Source organism: Chiloscyllium plagiosum, unplaced genomic scaffold (genome assembly GCF_037043375.1).
Source record: "Chiloscyllium plagiosum isolate Xiang-an unplaced genomic scaffold, Cpla_swu_hap1 HiC_scaffold_53X, whole genome shotgun sequence".
NCBI classification, from domain to species: Eukaryota; Metazoa; Chordata; class Chondrichthyes; order Orectolobiformes; family Hemiscylliidae; genus Chiloscyllium; species Chiloscyllium plagiosum.
Genome location: NW_028270191.1, coordinates 15,908,373 through 15,929,060, shown reverse-complemented (window position 1 = coordinate 15,929,060; position 20,688 = coordinate 15,908,373). Strand labels below are relative to the sequence as shown.

Here is a 20,688-nt window from a genome sequence, read left to right as displayed (position 1 = left end):
ACTAGCAACTAAAGACTGGGCATTCAAGAAGAAGTGTGGGCCATTAACACCAGCAGAATTGTTACCTCATGGCCAACCATATGCTCCATTTTACCATGACCATCAAGCTAGGGGATCAACCCTGGTTCAATCAAGAGCGCAGGAGGGCATGCCGGGGGCAGCACCAGGCATACCTAAAAATGAAGGGTCAACCTGGTGAAGTTTCACCATAGAACAACTTGTATGCCAACCCCCCTAAGCAACAAGTGATAGACAGAAACAAAAACAGAAATAGCTTTTGAAACTCAGCAGGTCTGGCAGCATTTATGGGAAGAAAGTGACTTAACGTTGGGTGGACCAAGGGGAGAAGTGAGTGGAAAGGTTGGATGGAGCTCAGAGACAGAGGGAAAAAAAGAGTGTGTGTGTTTGTTGTGAAAGGGTTAGGTAGATTACGGATAGCAGCCCAGTACAGAAGAAAAACTGAATGGGCGGCACAGTGGTTAGCACTGCCGCCTCACAGCGCCAGAGACCTGGGTTCAATTCCCGCCTCAGGTGACTCTGTGTGGAGTTTGCACATTCTCCCCGTGTCTGTGTGGGTTTCCTCCCGGGTGCTCCGGTTTCCTCACACAGTCCAAAAATGTGATGGTTAGGTGAATTTGCCACGCTAAAGATGCCCATAGTGTTAGGTGAAGGGGTAAATGTAGGGGAATGGGTCTGGGTGGGTTGTGCTTCGGTGGGTCAGTGTGGACTTGTTGGGCCGAAGGGCCTGTTTCCACACTGTAAGTAATCTAACCTAAAAAAAAGTGATAACAAGAGTTAAGAGTAGCAGAGAATGGGTGAGCTGCACTAAAAGCCAACCCATATAATGTAATATTAGGCCGAGGCACTGGTGAGAAAGCGTGACTGTGCTGAAAGCAATCCACATCATAATACGACCAGGTGTGGGGGTGGGTGAAAAACATGGAAGGATGAAATCTCACACTCAAGTTATTAAATTTGATGATGATGGAGGAACCCCACGCAGAAAATGAGATGCTGTTCTTCCAGCTTATGTTGAATCTCGCTGGAGCACTGCAGAAAGCCTGAGGCAGAAACGTGTGTTGAAGTAGCAGACAACTGGAAGCTCAGGGTGACTTTTGCAGACAGAATGTAGGTGTGCTGCAATGCTCCCAATGTAGAGGAAGCCAAATTGTGAACAGTGAATACCGCAGACTAGGTTGAATGAAGTACAGGTAAATCACTGCTTCACCTGGAAGGTATGGCTAGGGCCTTGGATGGTGAGGAGGCAGGAGGTAAATGGCAGGTGTTACACCTTGTGCAATTGCATAGGAAGATGCCATTTGAGTGTGAGGTGGTGTTGGGAGTGGAGGAAGAGTGGACTAGAGCATCATGGAAGGTACTGTTCCAACAGAATGCTGACAAGGGAGGGGAGGGGAGGCGAACATATGTCTGAATTTAATTGGCTCCGTACTGACATCTGTATTGTTGGGATCCTCTGGAGGAGGCTGAGATGGGTCATCCACTTGGCAGTTCTGAATGAAGATTGTTGCAAATGCCTCAACCTTATCTTTTCCATTGACCTGTTAGGTTCTTCCATCATTGAGGAAGGGGACATTCGTGGAGCCTCCGCCTCCAGTGTGTTGTTTAATGGTCCACCACCATTCACCACCTACCATCCCACCAGCCTCTGCATCTCACTGGAGGTGCCAGAATTGGTGGATTACAATCGTTTGGATGCAGATACTGAAGCAGTCAGATAGATCAGATACTGAAGCAGTCCCAGTCCAAATGCAACAAGACCTGGACGATAGCCAAGTTTGAACTGACAAGTGGCAAGTAATTGTGCTACACAAATGCCAGGCAATGACTATCTCAAACAAGAGGAAATCTAACCATCAACACTTAACATTCAATGGCATTACCATGGCTGGATTCCTCACTGTCAACATCCTGTGGATTATCATTGACCAGAAACTGAACTGGACTAGCTACATAAACACAGTGTCTACAAGAGGTGATCAGAGGCTCAGAATACTGCAGCAAGTAACTCACCTCCTGATTCCCAAAGCCTATCCACCATCCACAAGGTACGAGTCGGAAGTGTGATGGAATACTCCTTTTTTTTATTTATTCATTTTTGTAGGATGTGGGCATCACTGGCTGGCCAGCATTTATTGCCCATCCCTAGTTGCTCCCTTGGGAAGATGGTGGTGAGTTGCCTTCTTGAACTGCTGCAGTTTCCACTTGCTGTGGGTTGACCCACAATGCCCTTAGGGAGGGAATTCCAGGATTTTGACCCAGCGACACTGAAGGTGTGGTGATTCTGCATGAGTGCAGCTCCAACGATACTCAAGAAGCTTGACACCATCCAACTTAAAGCAACCATTTTGGGTTGGCACCACACATCCACAAAATTCATTCTCTCCACTACTGCTACTCAATCACAGCAGTACGTACCACCTACAAGATGCATTGAAGAAATTCACAAAGTCTCCATCAACAGCACCTTCTAAACCTGCAACCACTACCGACTAAAATGATAAGGGTAACAGATACATGGGAATACCTCAACTTTCAAGTTCCTTGGCAGCCCATTTACCATCTGACTTGAAAATATATTGCCATACCTTCAGTGTCGCTGGGTCAAAATCCTGGAACTCCCTCCCTGACAGCATAGTAGGTGTACCTGTATCAAATGGCGTGCAGTGGTTCAAAAAAGTGGTTCACCAGCATCCACTTCAGGTCAATAAACTCTGGCCCAGCCAGCAAAGTCCACATACCTGAATGAACTTTTTAAAAATGCTGAGTTCATGTTTAAAAGTGTGGGATAAAACATGCACAGCAAATACACAAAAGAAGTAATTAAGAATTACCTTTGCGCAACCCCTTATTGTTTACTGTATGTGCTTGTTTACTTATTGTGCTCCTAAGTGAAGCATATCCTCAGTGATTACAGCTAGAGAGGTGAAAGGCTCTTAAACTTCCATATAGGACACTTCAGATAGCTGTGGGGGGCAAGCCAGCAACTCTGGGCCATAAGAGCTTAACCAAAGAAATTCTGTCTGGGTTGGGACAATGTGGCCTAGCTGGCTGTGTTACACTGGAGAATTTAAGTGGCTGGCAAGGGAATTGGCATGTATATTCATAAGGAAGGGCAGCAAGTGCTTTTCCCAGGAATCCAAGCCACTCTTCCAGGATTCCATCTTGGCAGTACTATGACTTTGTTTAAGTACATATGAATAATATAATATTCTGAAAGGCCTGGTCAATACTAGCACCCAGGGCCCATAAGAAAGTCATCTGAGCTTCCATTGCAGGAACAAGATTTTCAATGGTAGCTGTCCTAGCTATCAGCACAGACTCCATCATGATACCAGTCTTGAGAATGTCAGATCAGGTCACACAGAATAGTGGTAATCTCACATTCAGCACCTGAAATGAAAGGATTAGTTTTTAGCTTGAGGGATAGCAGAGAGGCAAATGGCTGCTAGTAGCAGTTGCCAGTATGTCATGCAGAGTACGTACGGTAAGTTGGAAGCATGATGCCTCCTCTACCGTGGCCATGGCTATCTTCCTACCCACAGTGACCAGCACATTTTGTTTCATCAGGGAGAGCATATGCTAATGGACCCAGCCTCCTCCTGTTATAGCTTCCTTTCAAGTTATGTATGACTTTCTCCTGCAAGAAATAGATCTTTGTGAGGTATTTCATGTATGTGCTGTCATAATTGAATGGTTTATATGTAGTGTGAGGCGTGAAACATAGAGTTATAATCATAGTGACAGCAACATGTGTGGATTATGAGTGAGAGATGATGGCAATAGAGTGAAGTGTGGTGCAGTGATTGTAGGAAAGTGAAGGGAAACAGTGGAGGAGCGAATTGAGTAGAGAGACTACGTATGGTACAGCTGGGAGGAGACCATTATTGAGGTGACCTTTAAGAATATTTCATAGCGATTCTGATGGAGGTTATTGAGTTTATTTCAAGACTGCAGCCATTTCCTGGTGATAGGGGTTGCATCAAAAACTTTGACAGCGGAGTCGCAGGTAGATAGGATAGTGAAGGCGGCGTTTGGTATGCTTTCTTTTATTGGTCAGAGTGTTGAGTACAGGAGTTTCGAGGTCATGTTGCGGCTGTACAGGACATTTGTTAGGCCACTTTTGGAATATTTCATGCAATTCCTGTCTCCTTCTGATCGGAAAGATGTTGTGAGACTTGAAAGGGTTCAGAAAAGATTTACAAGGATGTTACCAGAGTTGGAGGATTTGAACTATAGGGAGAGGCTGAATAGGCTGGGGCTGTTTTCTCTGGAGCGTCGGAGGCTGAGGGGTGACCTTATAGAGGTTTACAAAATTATGAGGGGCATGGATAGGGTAAAAAGACAAAGTCTTTTCCCTGGGGTTGGGGAGTCCAGAACTAGAGGGCATAGGTTTAGGGTGAGAGGAGAAAGATATAAAAGAGGCCTAAGGGGCAACTTTTTCATGCAGAGGGTGGTACGTGTATGGAATGAGCTGCCAGAGGAAGTGGTGGAGGCTGGTACAATTGCAACATTTAAAAAGGTATTTAGATGAGTATATGAATAGGAAGGGTTTGGAGGGATATGGGCCGGGTGCTAGAAGGTGGGACTAGATTGGGGTGGGATATCTTATCGGCTTGGACAGGTTTGACTGAAGGGTCTGTTTCCATGCTGTACATCTCTATGAATATATAACTCCTCCAATTTATGATAAAGAAGATCAAACTCCTTCTAGTCAGATGTTAGTACAGCATCAGAAGGCTTATGTGTCCTCTCTGGATCTCCTGCAGCTGTTTTTGTCTCTTACAAGTATGTTACAGTGTGATCCTTACTGTGAGAGGTACTGGCTGTCTTTAAGAGGTCTCAGTGAAGCTAATTTCCTGTACCACTACACCCCTTGCCCCAAATCCTCCAATGAATGGCATTGGTCATGCTGGCTGTGACGTGGTTCATAATAATGAGCTGCAAGCACCAATTCAGCATGGTTTCTGCAACCACATGGAGGTGCCCATGGAGAACACAGATTTTCAGATGCAATCAAGTTTCTGGATCCTTAATTTTTTGGGTCAGGACCAGAAACAGGGCAAAACCTTTTCTTCCCACATTCATTTCTATGGGGCACAGTCGCAAACAGCTTGTTTCCTTCAGAGTGATTGAGGTGTTGAATGTTTGGACAGCCAGAGATAATCTGCATTAATTAACCAAGCTACTTTAACAAGGTTGGTTGTTTAACTGGCCTCACCTGACAAAGGAATTGCACTCCGAAAGCTTGAGATTTCAAAGAAATCTGTTGGACTCTAACCTGGTGTCATGTGACTTCTTATTTTATTCACCCCAGTCTAACACCGGCACCTCCACATCATGCTTAACTGGTAGGAAGTGGAATTGAAGGACCAGGAAGTGATTTAGGCTGAGGTGATTAAATTACAGAAATATTCAGCTGTATACTATTCAGGCATGGCAGGATGTTTCTGAGGAAACATATTGTGTTTACTTTCTTTTGAAAAGTACAGAAGTTTAAACTGATCCAAATCATTTTTCAGGAACTGTTGGATCGGATAGGCAGCAGTCGTGATAGTGTAAATGTGTGTGGTACTTGAGGGAATGGGCTTGATGGGTCAAATGGTCTTTTCCATTCCCTAGTTTCATACGCAAGGCTATTTCCTAACATTGAAACAATGCCCCTACTGTTGATCAATTTGACACTGTCCTGATCTATTCCGTATGTTCCAGCTAACTCATAGCAAAGTACTTTCAGTTTTAAGGATGGCTTCCATTCTAATTTTCCAGCCTGAAAATGTTTATAAGCAATACATATTTTACTTCATTACAGAATAGGCAGTGATATTTAATTGGACTTCAAAATGCACTGTCATTTATAAAATACCCTCTAGCGCTTTGTCAACAAGGTGAGAGAATGTCTGGCTTAAATTATGTTGGTTTTCTTTCTAAGAACTCATAGTGAAGCAGAAGGTCCCTGAAGATTACATCTATTTTGTTATCCTCCTTATATGCGATTTACAAAACACAAAGATGAAATATTTGTAACAATCCTCAGCCAGAAGTGCCTGGTGATGGATCAATCTCAGCCTCCTTCAGAGCTCCCCAGCATCACAAATGCCTGTCACTCCCACAAGGTTAAACAAACTTTCTGCATTTATCCTATCAGGTACCCTAATAATCTTGTATGTTTCAATAAGATCACTTCTCATTCTTCTATTTTCCACAAGTAAAGGCCTAATCTACTCGGCATCTCCTCATAAGACAGTCCCTCAATAACGAGGATCACTTTCACCCAGGATCAGCCTGGTGGATCTTCTGTGGACTGCCTCCAATGTCAGTCTATCTTTCCTTAGATAAGTGGCCTATGACTGTTCACAGTATTCCAGCTGTGATCTGACCAGTGCCTTGTATAGTTTTAGCAAAATCTCCCTACTTTTATGCTGCATTCCCTTTGAAGTAAAGGCCAACATCCTATTTACCTGCTATTACCTGCTAAACTTGGATGTAAGCTTTTTTGAGATTTGTGAATAAAGACTCCCAAATCACTCGGCTCTGTGGCTTTCTGCAGTCTTTCTCTATTTAAATAATATTCAGCTCTTCTATTCTTCCTGCCAAAATGCATATCTCTTCACATTTCTTCACTTCATTGCATTTATCAAGTTTTTAGCCATTCATTTAACCTGCCTATATCCTTCTGCAGACTCTGTCATCCTCACCACTCGCTTTCCCACTCATTTTTGTGTCATCTGTAAACTTGGCTATAGTACATTCACTTTCCTCATCTAAACCATTAATATATGTTGTAAATAATTGTGGACACAGCGCTGATCCCTGTGGCATACCACTAGTTAAAGGTTACCAGTCTGAAAATGCTCCTCTTATCCCAACTCTGTCTTCTATTAAACAAAAAACTAAAGAACTATGGATCTGGAAATCAGAAACAAAAACAGAAATTATTGGAAAAACTCAGCAAGTCTGACAGCATATGTGGAGAGAAAGCAGAGTTAACATTTTGGGTCCAGTGATGCTGCCACACCTGCTAATTTTTTCAACAATTTCTGTTTTTGTTTCTGTCTGCTATTAGTCAGCTAATCCTCTGCCCATTACTAATACCTTCAACACGGTGTACTCTTGTTAAGCAACCTAATGTCTGGTATCTTATCAAATGCCTTCTGAGATGGGGATCCAAGATGGTGGCGACCCAGCAAGTCTGAGTCTACAGTGCTCCTCCCAAGACTTGGGCAAAGTGGGTCACCCACCCCCACCACACTCACCAAATCATTTAAAATAGCTGTTTAATTTAATTAGTTGTTTAGTATTGAATTTAAACAATTTAATCTTCAGCAAAAATGACTAAAGGGAAGGGAGCCTGCAGCTCTCAGCAAGCAGGAACCCCTCCCACACCCTCTACAGCTCCAGCAGAGGCATCCGCAGCCGCCCCGGGGGACTTACCTACAGTGGCAAGCCTCGTGGAAATCATCTCCAAACTGGATGCGAAGATCGACACTTTCATTGAAGAATCCCGAAGTTGATGGGACTCACTCTTGGCCGCACTACAAAAGCACGACTGAGACATTAAGGAAATCAAGCGCCGAGTCGGAGGGGCGGAGCTAAAGGCCGCGACCTCCGAAACTACAGCGCAATCGGCCATGAATCGAGGTCGTCGAAAAAATATTCGTTTGCTGGGCCTTCCCGAACGGGAAGAGGAAAGCCTACTTACAGCGTTCCTTGAACAGTGGCTTCCACAGCTGTTAAATCTGGAGGCTGGATCAGGCCAGGTAAGGGTGGAATGGGCCTACCGGGTTGCAATACGCGGGCCCGGCTTGAACCAGCGCCCCCGCCCGGTCCTGTTCCGGCTGCAGAGCTATAAGGAGAGGCAGATACTCCTAGAAGCCTCTAGAAATCTTGGAAAAGATCCCCAAGCCATGATCTATAAAGGATCCAAGATCATGTTATTCCAGGACTTTTCCCCAGCTCTGGTCCGAAAGAGGAAGGCATTCGATGAGGCGAAGAATTGTTTAAGGGACTTAAATATTCAGTACTGCTTACGCTACCCAGCGACGCTACACTTTAACCATGAAGGATCCGTGTATAACTTCGGATCGCCAGAAAAGGCTAAGGAATTTTTGGACTCTCTTAGATAAATTGTAAGAGATAATGGATGTTGGTTTGCCTTCCCCCCACTCCGGTTTATATCTCCCCTCTTTTTTTTAACCTTACTGTTTAATATTATCTTGGGGGGTGGGGAGAGGGATTTATTTATTTGTTCTCTACTTAACGATTTTCTACCCCCTTTGGGTTTTTTTTAATTATTCTATATATATATAGGTCTAGTTAATGTTGGTGGGGGGAGGTGTTTACCTTATTCTATTTTACCTCTGTCTCGAGGAGCGGGGTTGTTTTCCCTTGTTATTTTGTATTATTATATTTAATTATTACGTGTGGAGGTTGTAATTTTATAGTTATATATGTTTATACATGGTATTAACATTACCAAATATATCCAGGTGTCGGTGTGTGTGTGGGGGGGGTGAGGGTAGGGTGCTCACTGTTAACTCTAGCTCTGTAGTATATTTGAATTTTCCTCATCCTATTGAGGAGCGCCTGGGTCAAGGGTGGGGCACTGGTTGGGAGAGGATACGATGGACCTTTGGAAAGGAAGTGATACCCCCTGGGAACAAGGGGGAAAATCTCCATTTAAATACGTTTTTTTTTTAAATTTAGAAATAGTTTTTTATTACACTGTTGAGAGTGGAAGAGAGAGCCTTTATTTTTGTGAATTTTATATGCTCTATGCTTGGGATGTTCTGGATAGAGTTTCCCCTCCTGAGGGGTCTCGGAGCTGCCCGGACAATTATGGTTGATCAGTCGGTTAAGTGGTGCACCTGGAATGTCAAGGGGAGTAATTCGCCAGTCAAAAGGAAGAAAATATTATCAAATCTCAAGAAAGAAAGGGTTGATATAGCTCTCCTACAGGAGACACACTTGTTGGATAAAGAACACTTGAAATTACGACAGGGTGGATTTGATCAGGTCTTTTTTTCTTCTTTTAGCTCAAAAAGCAGGGGAGTTGTTATTCTTATTCGGAAGAATTTCCCTTTCAAAATCCTAAATCAGATAAAAGACGAATCTGGATGATATATTCTGATTAAAGCCCTTATAAATGGAGAGGAATATGGGATTTTAAATTTGTATTGTCCCCTGGCACATTCTTTTAAATTTATAAAGGAAGCCTTCTCAAAATTGATGGCTCTTGGTGCCCATCATACAATTATAGGGGGAGACTTTAATTTTATTATGGATCCGGAAATAGATAGGATTCCCAAGAGTACTGCAGATCTCCCAGATCTAGACAATTGGTGGATTTTAACAAAGAATTAGGATTAGTAGATGTATGGAGATGTCTTCATCCACAGGGCAGAGATTTTTCTTTTTACTCCAATCCACATAAATGTCATACCAGAATTGATATGTTTTTTGCCCCCTTGATTTTTTAAAATTCCATATCATCCTGTAAAATAGGTAGTATAGCAACTTCCGATCACGCTGCTGTATATATGGAAATCAAGGCGAGGGACAATGGGACATCCCTTCGGCATTGGCGTATGGACCCCTTCCTGATGAAAGATAGTAAATTTGTAAAGTACTCGTCTCAAGAATTTAAAACTTTTTTAGCAATTAATTTAGATACGGCTAGCAACCCATCAATAATGTGGGAGACCATCAAAGCTTACGCGAGAGGTTTGATCATCTCATACTCAGCGACCCTGAAAAAATTAAAGGGAGAACAACAGCGTCTGCTCAAAGCTCACTTAAAAGCAGCAGAAACAGCATATGCTGATATACCTTCTATTATCAAATTGCAAAGGATTACGGCCCTTAGGACAGCTCGAAACACCACGCTTACCCAAACGGCTAAGAGGGAAATATTATTTGCAAAACAAAGGTTATATGAATTTGGCGACAAACCGGGTAGATACTTAGCATTTCTTGCAAAGAAAAAAAAGGCCCCTCAAACTATCAAGTCTATCAATGAAAGTATGGGTATTTTGACTCATGATCATAAAAGGATTAACGCAATCTTTAGAAAATTTTATTCTGATTTATATAAATCGCAGGATTGTGAAGACAGGACTAGGAGGATGCAATCATTTTTTAAAAATTTGACCTTTCCGGACCTAACTCCGGAACAGGTCTTAAATGCTCCCCTAACAGTCCAAGAAATACTTGACGCAATCAGGCAACTTCAGAGTGGTAAGGCACCTGGCCCAGATGGCTTTCAAGTTGAATTCTATAAAGAATTTACAGGAATATTGGCTGGTCCACTTATGGACATGTATAACTATGCATACAGACAGGGCTGTCTCCCGCCTACGTTGAATGAGGCAAATATCTCTCTTATCCTTAAAAAAGGAAAGGACCCAGAAGATTGCGCGTCATACAGACCAATATCCTTGCTAAATGTAAATTTTAAAATCCTTTCTAAAACGTTAGCATTGAGACTAGAAAGGGTACTGCCACATATCATAAAGGAGGATCAGACGGGGTTAATTTAGGGCTGTAGATCATCCAATAATATTAGAAGGGTTTTGAATATGATTCAAGCCTGCCATCAGGGAAAGATACCAGGAGTAGTAGTCTCATTAGACGCGGAAAAGGCATCCGATAGGGTTGAATGGTCATATTTGTTTTACACATTGGAAAGGTTTGGCGTTGGAAAAGTGTTTACCAAATGGGTCTCAACATTGTATAGTGATCCCAAAGCAGTTGTGGCTACCAATGGATTAGGCTCGGATAGCTTCAGTGTGGATAGGGGCTGCCGTCAGGGATGTCCCCTCTCGCCATTGTTATTTACGCTAATAATTGAACCACTAGCAGAAGCTATACGGGCTGATCCTAATATAATAGTCCCGAGGATTGGTACAGGTAAACATAAAATTACCCTTTATGCAGATGATGTTCTTCTATTCCTCAGTAATCCTCTGATGTCCGTACCTCGCTTAATCCAAGTTATTAATACATTTAGTGCATTCTCAGGCTATAAAATTAATTTCTCAAAATCGGAGGCTATGCCAATGGGTGGCCTTGCTATGATACCCCGCTTAGTGGATGGATTCCATTTTCCGTTTCGTTGGTCCCTGGAGGGTTTCTTATATTTAGGCATTTTTATCACCCCAGTATTTGGTCAGTTATACAAGGCTTACATTTGTGCATTTACTGGAAAGGATAAGGCAGGACCTCCAGCGATGGGGAGACCTTCCAATTTCCTGGCTGAGTAGAATAGCACTAATTAAAATGAATGTCCTGCCCCATCTCCTATACCCTATGAGAATGCTTCCGGTGATGCTGCCGAGGCTGGCACTACGTAAATTATATGGCTGGTTGGGTTCCTTTATCTGGAATCATAGACGACCCCTCAATAAGCTGAAGAAGCTACAGCTTCCACAGGCAAGGGGAATTCTGGACTTCCCAGACTTTAGGAAATATCAGTTAAGTTCCCTATTAAGTTACATAGCTGATTGGATCTTGTCTAACCTGCAATTAATCTGGCTGGACATCGAGGCTTCTCAAGTAAAATGCCCACTTATTAACCTCTTATTTTCAGACAAGAGGAAAATCATTACAGATTACTGTAAAAACCCTATAATACTAAACACAATTAAAGCTTGGAATATAATGCGGCAAAATGAGGGCAACTTACATAAAACATCCCCCTATGCTCCGATAGTGGGAGCATGGGGATTTCAACCGGGGGTTACAGATGCCACTTTAAAACTCTGGAGATCCAGGGGTACCTCATGTTTAGAGGACCTATTTAAAGAGGGGGTCCTGATATCTTTTGAACAGCTGCATCAGAAATTCGGATTACCTAATAGAGACCTCTTTCGATACTTCCAAATTCGAGATTACATACAGAAGAAGACTACGTTATTAGATAGTCTTTATAAATCAGATAGAGAATGTAGAGTGCTATGGCCAATGGGGGTATCTTCCGTCAGTACTATTTATCATTTACTACATTATGAAGTATCGGGAGATATGGATAATCTGCTTAAAACATGGGATCAGGATTTGGGACTAGAAATCTCTATAGAAACGTGGAATGACATTTGGGAAAATGCCAGAAGAATCACCATCTGTAACAGAACTCAGGCTATCCAGCTGAAGATACTTCATAGGGCCCATATAGCACCGGTTCAACTGGCAAAATTTAAGGCAGGAGTATCTCCAATGTGTCCCAAATGTAAAATAGAGATGGGCGCTCTTGTACATTGTCTATGGACCTGTCATAAGATCCGTAGATACTGGACTAAAGTACCAAGTGCCCTGACAGAAATTTTAGGAACGGAAATTAAAGTGGACCGTGTATCTCTCCTTTTGGGCCTTTCGAACTTACCCTCCCTGGATATGCACGGGAAGAGATTATTTTCTATTCTCTCTTTCTGTGCAAGGAAAAATATTTTGGTAAACTGGGTGGCTGAGGGTCCCCCTGGACTTTCAAATTGGCACAGATTAATTATGGAATGTATTCCCCTTGACTTCCTTACAAATATGGTGCACCGAAAGACCGAATTATTTCATAAAATATGGCAGCCCTTCTTGAATTATATGAATACAGATATTTCGGCTATCCTAATAAGGGCTTTTATCTAATTGAGATTGCGAACCTGGCTGGTCCGGGGCCCCTTGGGAGAGGAATCCCGCACGAATACGGGTTTTGTTACATTTGATGTTAACACATTCCGAGCATGTATCTCACTACTCAATTTCTATGTTATCTGTTGGTTTTTTTTCTTTCTCTTATTTGAATAATGTAAGAGACTTAATTATACACTTAATTATACACTTAAGGGGAAGCATTGGATGTAATATATTAAATTTTGGTTATTATTTAAGATATAATTGTATATCAATGTTTGTACTTGAGAGTTTTGTTTTTATTTTTGTAAACTTGTAAAAATGTTAAATTTCCAATAAAAATATGTATAAAAAAATGCCTTTTGAAAATCTGACATATATTACATCCAATGCTTCCCCTTAATCTGTCCTGCTTGATACCTCCTCAAAAACGTCTAGTAAATTTGTTAGGCATGCGCTCCCCTTCATTGAGCCATGCTGACTCTGCTTGATGATTTTATGCATTTCTAAATGATTTGCTATTACATGCTTTGCAACAGATTGGCACATATCCCCAATAACAGATGTTAAGTTAACTGACCTATAGTCACCTGCTTTTTGTCTCCTTCTCCTTTTAAATTCATGTGTTACATTGACAGTTTTCCAATCCCCCTGGACTTCTCCAGATTTAAGAATACCCGGAAGATTATTTCCAGTGCATCCAACTACATCCCTTAACAAGTAAAGATAAGTATCATCAGGTCCAGGGCACTTATCAGTCTTTGGCCCCATTAGTTTCCCTGGCACTTTTTCTCTAGTAATAGTTGTTGTATTTATTTCCTATCATTTTGCCCCTTGAATATTGAGTAATTTTGGGATGCTTTAGTGTTTTCTACTGCGAAGACAGATGCAAAATATTTATTCAACCCATCTGCCATTTCCTTGTTCCCCATTATTTCCCCAGCCTCATTTTCTAAAGGGGCCTATGTTCACTCCAGCTTCTCAATTCTGAGCCAGATATGTCAGAGTAATTGTCAAAAATACAGTGGTTCCTGTGTATAGGTATGGAAAACAGACGTTGAAGCCTGCAGAATTCATCATAGATTAGCCTGCAGTTCACATTTCTACTTAAATGTTTCCAACTACATATTTCCAAATAACAGGGTCTAACTGTACTGAAGTAGAAACAGAAGAAACAACATGAGATTATTTTGTGTTTCTTGAATTACAATGAATCTCCAAATAAAATATCTCTCCATGTACAATACAGATACCCCAGCAATGTTGTTTGATATTTCAGAAAAGTATCATATCTAAGATATAGTTTGGTATTTGTGGACAATATGGACTCATTGATTTGAAATTTTGATGCCAGAAAGTGGGTATTCAACTCAAATTTTTACAGTGAGAGGAAAAGCTGAAATGTATCTCACCATAAGTGAGATTGTCCTTTCCTTCTTCCTGGACAGCACCTTTCACTTTCTCTCGCTTCTTGTGCTTTGATCCATGGGTCCTGTGGTGTCGGTGACTTTGTCTACCCAGAGGCATACGCACGCCAACATACAAGGTCCTGTGTCCTATAATCACAAAAGGAAAATATAAACATCAGACATAAAAGCATCATCAATTCTAAATACAATGATCACAATGTAAATTAGGATGCAGTTGAACTGTGTTGGCAGATCACACATCCTCACGTTATTGCAAGATACAATTCTCTTCTCATATCTTCATCTTTCTATATCTCTTCCCATTTCTTTAAAAATCTCTGATACAGCTTTTGACTCTCTCTCCTAACATTGGTACTCCTACTGCTCAGGCTTGTCCATCCATTAGCATGTGCCAACAAATGACCATCAAATAACAGGAGTAACTATTATCCACACTTTAGTTTCCACTATCCATTTGATGTTTTACAACAATCACCATTATGAAAAATCAACACGGAAATCTATTGTAGTCCTTCCAGAACCATGGTGACAGGAATGGGCTCAGCAAAGAAATGCAAAGTATAGGGCCCAATCATAAGTATAAGCATAGGATGATAGAGAAGCAACAGACAAACACTTGAAAGAAGGGGGGAGCTCGTGTGGCATGGGGTAGTGTCCCTACCATAGTCCAGAATGTCTGGGTTCAAGTCCCACCTACCAAGGAGGTGTCATAACTGGACCGGTTCATTAAAAACTACTTGAAAGGAGGAAATTAGATATTATGTGCTGAGCAAATGCTGCTGAAATAGTGAAGCTGAAAGCAATTTCGAAGTTTTAATCAATGCAGAACTGCATTTAACCAATGTCTAACCAACATAGAACAGCAATTAAAACCAACAAGACGTTGAAAAAAAACACAAAATAACAGAACACAAATGAGAGGAAATAACAATCAAACTTTGTAGCACTCTAGGTAGAGCAGAAATGACATCTAGCTTTTTTCTTAAACAAGAAACTGGGGAAACACTCAAACATTGGAGATAGTTTACCCACCGGTTAAGTATCTGAGTTACAAAGAAAACATTTCAGAAACTTAATCTTTATAAACTATAAAAGGAGGCTTGTTGACAAAAGACAACTTTAGAGCTGATATCAGGAAATTCTTCACTCAAGGTGTGATCAAGACCAGGAATAATCTTCCAGATAATGTTGGATGCAATAAACCTTGGAATAATTTCAAAAGCAACTGGAAAGAAGACTTTATATCTATGAGTTGATGAATTAAATAGGCTAAACTGTCTTCTTCATCATAATTATCTTGTGAACAGGTTTATCTGTTACGTATATGCCAGATTTTTTGGTAAATTCGACAAGTTAACTGCATCCTGCCATTGGATTAAGAATCTAATTAAGTTGAAGGAAATTACTTTGCATACTCAACATACAAACCCTGTGATTTATCCAGTCAAAAATTCTTTGCCATTTTTATGAGGCTCTGAAGACTCTTAAAACATTACACAAGGCCAGACTTTCTATCAAATCTTAGTGCTAAACATTCACTGCAAAACATACAATTAAGACTGGAAAAAAATGAGTCAACATGAAACTGCTTTTGTTTCCACGCTCTTAAAGAAGTCTCCATAAAATGGAGTACAAATTAGTATAATTTTGTGAAATAACAAAACTATTCAAAGAGCTTTATGCAGAAACTTAATCTGTGCCAGGCAAATGACAGATCTTGTTGATGTTCTGATGCAAAGAACCCTGGAATATTAAGATGTGTATTTACACATTCACAATTGTTTTGCTTTTGTGTAGTAATGAAAGCACAAACCCCATACCTTGTTGACTCTTTGGAAATAAAGTAACCCAGGTCCACATTGTAACTTCATTCTTCCACTTGTCATCAGGCTTTCAGAAAACAGGGTGGGTAATCATACCCTGAAACTTTACAATTTAACACAACCATTCTCTGCCAATGAAATTATATTCCAAAAGATAACAGCATTTAAACAGTCCACACTTTTAGTGAGAATTTTATTTCAATTAATTATGCTCATAAAAAAATCTCACCCCTACGAAGTAATCTTCGGAACCTCAGGTACAGGTTATGATTGTTCATTTTGCCAAAATATTGCGAGAGCTTTATCTTAGAAAGATTCTGAAGCAGGACTCTGCCTAACCAAGAAATCATCAGATATTTATACACAGAGAAACACGGAGACAGTACACTACTTGAATTCCAACATGGTCTGTTTTAGGTTTACACTATGCAAAATACCTCTGTTGCAGATTCCTAGGAGGCAGGGTGTCTGCTATTCCTGGTCTTATCTACTATCTCTGTCTCCTGGATCCTGCCCTAATCTCTCTTTTGGAAACTACTTGTTATTACTGAGCTAAGGCTTGCTTTGCCTACAATATCATTTTGTTCAGCAGCTCAGAGTGGTTCAGAGGTCAGTAGGTATTCAAGCTGCTGATAAAGACAAGCCACTTAGCTGCAAGGCCTGTGTGTTGGCCACATTAGCTAAGTGGTGCCTGCATGTTCAGTTTAACACAGAAACTTTTCTTAATACAATCAAATGGGAATAAAATGAGCTATACAAATGAATCATTGTTATTAAACTAATTAAATTCCCTAGTTCTTTCTAATATAATCATTCAACCTCACTTAAGATCTTTATTAATCATATTTGTTTCTTTCCCCCGTGAATTGTTGTGAGGGTAATCCATGTTCAATGCTTTCCCTTTACATTATCCAACCAATTCAAACCCAGCTAATTCTTTAATTACGATACCCATCCCCTGTTCCCACATTCCCTCAATAGGCCTTGTTGTGGAGAAAATATTGAGAACCACCAGGAGACGCAGAGAGGTCTTCAAGAAGTAAGTCTTTTATTTGCAAACAAAAAACCGTGACACTGAAAAAGCAGATTGTCGAATGCCCATGAACCTGAGGGCCCGTGGATTTTTAATTTTTTTTTATCATGTTTCTGTTAGCTTATCAGTATGTCCAACTATATTAATCAAAGTACCTCACTCTGGCTACACAATAAACCAGTGATGTTAGTTCCCATTATTTCGTTAGTTGTACATTCTACTTAATGTTATTCTAATGTCACAGTTAGATATTTATTGCTAACTGTGCTACAGTGATCTTCAATTTCAGACTAACTTGTCATGATAGATATTTAGCTATTCCATCTGTTACAATAGTCTCGTGTCTCAAACTGACTTTACTAACTATTACTTAGATATTTTAATGTCATGTCCCAAATACTTATTGTCCCAATCCTGTCATAATAATACTTAACAGAGAAACTTGTTTTATTACTTGTGTTATCTCCTCTCGCCATAGCGACCTTTCAGCCTTAACCTTACTCTGCTAATTGGTGTAAGAATGTTCCACTATGGTTATCCCATCCTGCCTCCACAGAACACAGATTCCCAGTGGTCTTCATGCTTTAACCCTTCCCATGCATTCATGTTCTTTATTTTCCATAGCCTCAGGCATTTCTTCAGAACACGTTAGATGATAAAACTCCTGCGATGAGACACTGAAGGAACAGCGATGTCAAAGGGCAGTGGTTAGATTGTCGATCATTGGAGATGGTCATTGCCTGACACTTGTGTGGTGTGAGTGTTAATTGCCACTTGTGAGCCTCAGCCTTAATATTATCTAGATCTTGTATTTGTGCATGGACTGCTTTAACATGTAAGTAATCATTAATCATGCTGAACATCACGCAGCCATCAGCACACATCCCAATTTCTGATGCTGATGATGGTGATGGAGAGAAAGTCGTTGATGAAGCTGAAGATGGTGGGAGAATATAGTCCAGATCAGTTAATGTTTGGTAGGAATCCCAAAGTTCCATTAGTATTAAGTGATCAGCCCCAACCTAAGTAAGGGGCTACAATTACTGCTGTGTTTTCAGAGCATTTGAATGCACTGCATGAAGTCAAAGGCTTTCATTAAAGCCAAAGTCTCAAAACATTTAATACTTCTCAGTAATGTCTGTCTCATTAGAGGCAGCTATCAAGCATCCTTATGATGCATGTACATGATTTCTTTTTGTGGAGTGGGAATAGTGAATTTGAAAATATAGTCATAAATGGGCTTAAAGCAGAATTCAAACAGGAGCCAAACTTCTGAGGCTTTAAAGATATTGGATTGGAAATCAAGCAGAATAGATCAAGTATCACTTTGCATCAGCAATCTTCAAATCAGAGTGTTACAGGACAGAAGACCCTTCAACCCATTCAGTCTATGCCAGTCATCAGGTAACTATACTTTAATTCTATTTTCCAGCACTTGGTCCATTGCTTTGTACGCTATGATGTTCCAAATGTTCATCTAAATGCTAGTTAAATGTTGTAATGGTTATAAAAATATAAATTATAATATATAATAACAGATAGTATAATTATAACAAATACTCTTATTGGAAGGTGTTAGCGCCATTGTCAAAGCAGGGCATTGCAAAAAGATGCAGTGTGTTCCAAAACTGAAGTGGAGGATTTGCAAAGTCTAATTGGATAGTTGATTTGGCTGGGTGCCCAAACAAGGCCAGGTGCCAGGTTTGAAGTATTAGAGTTGTGTACAACTATGAGAAATTCAAAGGTGAAAGATATTATTCAGGCACACAAAACACTGAAAAAATAAAAACAGAGAACTATATTTCAAGATTTCCATTGCTGGAAGATGCCAGGAACATGAAAGTTAATGTTTTTAGTAATGCTTCTTATGCAAATCGCTGGTAAGTTCTCAAGTGCAGGCGGGTTTATAATTTTACTTGTGGGAAAGCGAGGTAAATATTGCCCTTTAGTTTAGGAAATTAAAAAGATCAGAAGAGTCGTAAAAGAAAACCTTAGTGGCAGAGACTTTCACTCTTGGTGAGGCAGTAGATTTGGTATTTTTTGTTGTGAAAATATTAGAAGAAGATTTTTACAAAGAGAATTGGCAGCAATACCCATTGAGTGTTACATCAATAATAAATCACTATAGAATAGCATACAGTGAACAAAATGTGAGAATAAACATGACTGGGGATTGATATTGCTATTTTAAAATAGATGGTGGAGAATGGAGAGATTTCCAAATTGAAATGAGTAGATAGCAGCAGTCAACTATTTGATTATTTTACCAAGGAAGCAGCAAGTTCTAAGAAACTGTTGGAAAAAGGATTGCAAAGAAACAATTGTGAATATAATCTGTTGCCTTTTAAATGTTTTGTTTGTTTTATTACAAATCGATCCATTTAAAAAGAAAAAATTGGGAATCTGTTGTTACCATCTAATATGGGCTGAGACCTAATAGAATGAGAGAACTGGTGATGCATATATTCATTAAGCATTCATTGGGTTTGAATTGATTGTCTTAATATGGCAGTGATCAGTGGGATATGCTTCATGGAGTGTGGATAACTGGAAAAAAAAACTTTCACAGAAGTGTGGATTTGAATTCTGGTTAAATATAGTTACTGCAGTGATTTTAACAAGGGCAGCCAGGTGGACCTCGTAGAATGAGTTCCCTGATTGGACCAGATTAACAGCCCCAATCGGGGAGCCCTGGCTGACAGATATAACAGAGTGATAGAGGTTCTGTTCACTCTAAGATCTGGCTCTGAGGGATTTGGATCAGTGTCAAGGACTCTCCATGTGTACATAAAGGGTGACTTGGTCACGGGCTATTGGCCTCTGTGGAGTTATTTCAATTATCTTTGGGAGTACAAAATTCAGGTCCAGTCAGGAAGGTGGTTGGGGTCAGTAGTCAGAGGGGTGGTGGGGTTGGATCTAGTCAGATAATAGTTGAATTATGTCTAGTCAGGAGCATAGTTGGGGGTTGGGGTGCTGTTCTGGCATTACCCAGATGTTAAGACTAGGTTTAATCCAATATTTTCAGGGTAATTACCCAGTTAAGTCTCTACACTATCCAAAGTCTTCAACTTTGATCCAGAGACATTTGTGGAAGCTCTCTGGGAGCATAGGTAAGGCCAAATGGAAGCTTACACTTCCCAGGCAATTTCCACACAGATCCATGTGTCAGGTCTTCTGCAAGATCCTGATACATATCTTTCATCATACATCTGGTTTCTGATGATCTGGAGGCCAGAAAATATAGCCCTATGTTTCAGGTCAATAACCACTGAAGTATCACTTGGTTCTGAAAACCCAAACAGTTAAGGAGGCAGATTGAAGAAGCTATCAAGTAATATGGAAATAGTTACTGTGTGTATCTGATAGTAGCCAACGATATACATGCAGCATATGTCTCTCCACTGCATTCCGTTGTTGACTAGCTGCTCAACCACTTTAATTGTGGTTCATGTCTGACAGGTCTGCTTCTACAGCAGGACTGTCCAAACTTTACATGTGTGGGGCCCTATTTCAATGTTTTTTTCTTACTTAAGAAGCTGATCAGCAAATTTCAAACAAATAAAGTTTAACACAATATTAAACATGAAGTTTAAAAATGCAAAAACAATAAACATCATTAAAAAGTAATTAAAATTAATAAACACAATAAAGTGGCAAGCATCAGAGCTAACTAATAAAACCAATTTTACCTTTTCATTTGAGAAACAAAAGTAGAGAGAGAGAGAGAGACGAGGCCCCAAGTTCTGATCATCAGGGAAGTATG

General features: G+C 40.4%; 1 protein-coding gene across 3 annotated transcripts in view; it reads right to left on the bottom strand.

Annotated features, from left to right (window-relative positions):
• LOC122543353 (electroneutral sodium bicarbonate exchanger 1-like) overlaps positions 1–20,688 on the bottom strand; it is a 449,950-nt gene that overhangs the window by 253,768 nt on the left and 175,494 nt on the right. For all 3 annotated transcript variants that reach the window (XM_087985536.1, XM_087985538.1, XM_087985537.1), the window contains exon 3: positions 14,052–14,195. In XM_087985536.1, the coding sequence (XP_087841662.1) occupies positions 14,052–14,195 (144 nt within the window). The remainder of the gene's footprint in view (positions 1–14,051; positions 14,196–20,688) is intronic.